A 4,298-nucleotide genomic window follows, 5' to 3' on the forward strand; every position below is an offset into this window, starting at 1 on the left:
TGTGGTTATCACCAGTGTTTCAGGGTTAGGTTCACCACTTGTTCTGGGGGAGTTGGGGCACTCAGAGTGAGTTCAGGGCAGGGTCAGGAGGATGGTTATGAGGAGGAGATTTACCTCCAGTAGTCCTATATGAATAGAGGCAGCTCCAATACTGGCAGATTTCATTTCCCATTTGTAAAGAATTGTTTCATTGTATGTGTTTTTTTCAAACTCTTGAATAACATTTTCCCTTATTGCAAAATATCAGGCAAAAAAAAACAATTTCATTGTGTCTATTTGTGAAATGACTATTGTTCCTGCTACTAATGATGTAACCAGACTGACTCCCTGGAGAATGGATGTGTGCATAAATATAGTGTTCCCTTCCTGTGCCTCAGCCCCATGCACTAGTCAAATGCTTTAAGCTTGGGCAGAATTCATTGATTCTCACAGAAAATGGGGCAACTAACTATTCTGCTGGTAAAAGAGATTTACTATCCCATTCTCGCAATTATTGGTGTCCCCGGTGAGTTATTGTAACCTGCTTGTTATTAATCAGTATTTACAGTCTCCCTGTTCTTCCTGCTTGTTTGATGAGGTAAAGTGTTTCCTGGATGGCGGTGTCATACAGTCAATAGTTGCCTGATACCAACTTCTGAACTGCTTGTCCACACTTTCCAAGTTACCTTAACTCAACAACCTCACTGGTATTACATTGCTGTTTAAAGCTCAAACACAATGATCTTTTGTGGATTTCCGGACTACCTTGTCATCCTATGCAGAGTCAGAGCAGTAGCAATTCATTAAAATGTGTGGGTAAGGTTTCCCACATAATAGTTCCAATACTTATCCTGTCTCACACTGCTCTATGTTGATAATCACTTGGAATAGAGGAAAATGTTCTCAACCAGTGTCTCAACATATAGTTAAATTAGATTGTGGAACATATGTGCTCTTCTCTCTTTTACAGCAAACTTAATGACGATTGTGATTCTCTTCCGAGGAAACTGTGGCCTTTCCAAATGTATCTCTATCTACATGGTGGCCATGGCAACAGCAGATGTATTGGTCTTGCTCATCAATGTAATGGTGTATTATATTTTCAGTTGTCATTTTCCACTTTCATTCCTGTCTCACACTCCTATATGTAAGTCTATTTTATGCATGACTGTTATTACCCTTGATTTGTCTGTTTGGTTCACTGTTTCCTTTACATTTGACCGTTTTATAATTATCTGTTACCAGAAGTTTAAAACAAAGTACTGCATGGAGAAAACTGTGGTTGTAGTTATAACAATCATCGCTGCCCTGATCTTTATAAAGAACATCCCCTTTTCATTTGCATATGAATCTGAACAGATAATTAACAAATTGGAGTGGGGCTGCCAGTCAAGTCTTGCATTTTTTTCCTCACCACTTGGTGTAGCGTGGATCTTGTTTCACACTATCTGGCGTGTTTGGCTCCCTTTCTCTTTAATTCTCTTGTTTAATTCATTGACAGTCAGACATGTTTTAGTGGCCAGTAGAAGACGAAGGGGACTCCGGGGTCACAGTAATGAGAATCAGAGTGATCCAGAGATGGAGAACCGAAGGAAATCCATAATTTTACTCTTCACTATATCGGGCAGTTTTATACTGTTGTGGCTGACAGCCATCATGAGCTTTGTAATTACAAGAATGACAAATACAACTTACTATCGAGGAGACCGCACAGACCCTGCATATATCGCCACTGAAACTGGAGCTATGCTGAAACTTTTGAGTTCCTGCACAAACACGTGTATTTATGCAGCTACCCAGAGAAAATTCAGGGAGGAGCTGAAGAAGTTGCTGAAATCACCTTGGACACTGATTGAAAGATTGGTTAAAAATGAAACAAAATCGATCTAGAGCTCACTTTGGGACATTTGAATTCAGTTTCAGCTTTTATTTTTAGCTTAGTCTCTGGTTATTTCATTATGGCCAGCAATGTTAAAATCACAGATATGTGATTATATTTGGTCCGATTTGTGGCTTTTTTGACCTCATTGACTGCAGGCTTCTCCAGTTCATTGGCTGAGTGACTCTTGACAAATAAAGACAACCCCTCTTGAGTGTGGAAAGTGTAAGTGATGAAGTGAACTTTAATAGTGGAAAAGAATATATGATCAATGTGTTTATTATCTGATAGTGTGAGGACTATAATTCAATCTACCATAATTTGACAGGAAAAGTCTCCAGCTGTTGGCAAAGATGCAGTTGTTTAGAACTCCTGGTGACATTACTTTTTCTCGGAGATTTGATGGACATGTTGTTCGGACTGATTTCAGGTTCAAAGGCCACTTCATCCCTTCTCCTGGGAACAAGGAGCAGAGCGGTTGTTTCGCTCTCAGTGTTGGGATGTTTCACCACTTTTTGAATATGAACTGTCATTTTTACTGTCCTTTCACTCGCTATTTTGAGGGGTCTCAATGAATGAAGACTAGATGAAGGCTGTCCAGGAACATTAAAGTAATGTTGCCATTTGTTGCTACTAAATGTGTCATGGGGATGGCTGTCAATCTAAAACAATGACTCAGTGAAACTGGGGAAACCCAGAACTGATAATAACAGTTATAATTGGGATATTAGAGATACCAATCTGCTAATAATCCTGCCAGATATTGAGATGGAATATTCCACTGTGTGTCCTGGTGCACAGACGGTAACCTGTAATATCCCATCCCCTTTTACCAGCTGTGTTGGACCGGAATCCCCAGTGCAAGGCTGTATATTCAGTGTATTCAGAGCATCATCCAGCACCACTGGGGACCTGGGTTTGAGAGCATTGCTTGTGGCAAAGGTATCAGATGAATACTTGATATCGTACTCCCGCCATTTCCTGTGCCTTCAATGACACAGTTTCCAATTTCACTTGCAGCATATGAATTGCAGATTGTAAGATGTCGAGGAAAGGCAGCCCCTAGGAATGGTCAAAACCATTGTTCACACTGCAGGATATGTTTGATCATCAGAGAAGTTGTCTCACTGTCTCCACTCTTCCATTTTTCAGTGTAACTAGTTACACAGAATTGGGTCAGCGCTGTGTCACCTCGACCTTTTCTACATTACCTACGATTGATGGGCACCACAGATATTGGTTGCTCGGCTCATTTAAATTTATTTTTAATTCATTGGCTTGCACGTATTTTATTTCTGACTAAAAACAAAATACTGCGGATGCTGGAAATCTGAAACAAAAACAAGAAATGCTGGAATCACTCAGCAGGTCTGGCAGCATCTGTGGAAAGAGAAGCAGAGTTAACGTTTCGGGTCAGTGACCCTTCTTCGGAACTGACAAATATTAGAAAAGTCACAGATTATAAACAAGTGAGGTGGGGGTTGGGCAAGAGATAACAAAGGAGAAGGTGCAGATTGGACCAGGCCAGATAGCTGACCAAAAGGGCACGGAGCAAAGGCAAACAATATGTTAATGGTGTGTTGAAAGACAAAGCATTAGTACAGATTAGGTGTGAATATACTGAATATTGAACAGCAGCAAGTGCAAACCTGAAGAAAAACAACCTGAAAAAAACAGTGGGTAAGCAAACTGAACAAACTAAGATGAAATGAAATAAATGCAAAAAAAGATTGTAAAAATTGTAAAAAGGAATGTAAAAAAAAAAGGAAGAAAAAATAACTAAAAATGACTAAAAATGAAAGTAAAGTGGGGGGCTGTCATGCTCTGAAATTATTGAACCCAATGTTCAGTCCGGCAGGCTGTAGTGTGCCTAATCGGTAGATGAGATGCTGTTCCTCGAGCTTGCGTTGATGTTCACTGGAACACTGCAGCAATCCCAGGACAGAGATGTGAGCATGAGAGCAGGGGTTTGCATTTTTATCATGGTACCTTCCATCTACATGATGTTTGTAGTTCCGCTGATGATGATATTCGTGCCCAGTGATTGAATTTGCTGAGCAGAACACAAGGTAATTTAAGTTACAGCTTTTACATCAGCTCTCTGTACTGGATTAGGGTCCACAAGGGTTGCTGAAGGGTTCCTAATGGGTGCAGGATTTGAAATTGACTGGTAACTCGATAGTGCTTGGTGGGATATCAAATATGATGTAAAAGCTTTATTGAAATTCTATGGGAGAGAGACAATGGCAGTGAGCAGGCACCAATAAGAGAACATAAAAAGGTATATGGATATCTTGGACTTTGGACTTTGGGAAACAGGGCACAATTTCAACATAAGCAGATGAGACAAAATGTGGAAGCATAGTAAACAGTGAGGAAGATAATAACAGACTTCAAGAGGACATGGTCAGTTGGTAGAATGGGCGTACACTTGTCAGAT

At 40.2% G+C, this 4,298-nt stretch overlaps 1 protein-coding gene across 1 annotated transcript; it reads left to right on the plus strand.

The window, feature by feature from the left end:
- Positions 1–435: 435 nt before the first annotated feature.
- On the plus strand, positions 436–1,869 carry LOC137366860 (probable G-protein coupled receptor 139). Its single transcript, XM_068028439.1, has 2 exons — positions 436–505; positions 950–1,869. Exons 1-2 carry the CDS (start codon positions 436–438, stop codon positions 1,867–1,869), a joined length of 990 nt encoding a protein of 329 aa, XP_067884540.1.
- The last annotated feature ends 2,429 nt before the right edge of the window (positions 1,870–4,298 follow it).

This window comes from Heterodontus francisci, chromosome 3 (assembly GCF_036365525.1).
Source record: "Heterodontus francisci isolate sHetFra1 chromosome 3, sHetFra1.hap1, whole genome shotgun sequence".
NCBI classification, from domain to species: Eukaryota; Metazoa; Chordata; class Chondrichthyes; order Heterodontiformes; family Heterodontidae; genus Heterodontus; species Heterodontus francisci.

Coding starts and splice junctions, on each gene's coding strand:
- LOC137366860 (XM_068028439.1), top strand. CDS start 436: ATGGGGCAACTAACTATTCTGCTGGTAAAAGAGATTTACTATCCCATT. Junction 506..949: donor CGCAATTATTGGTGTCCCCG/GTGAGTTATTGT, acceptor TCTCTTTTACAG/CAAACTTAATGACGATTGTG.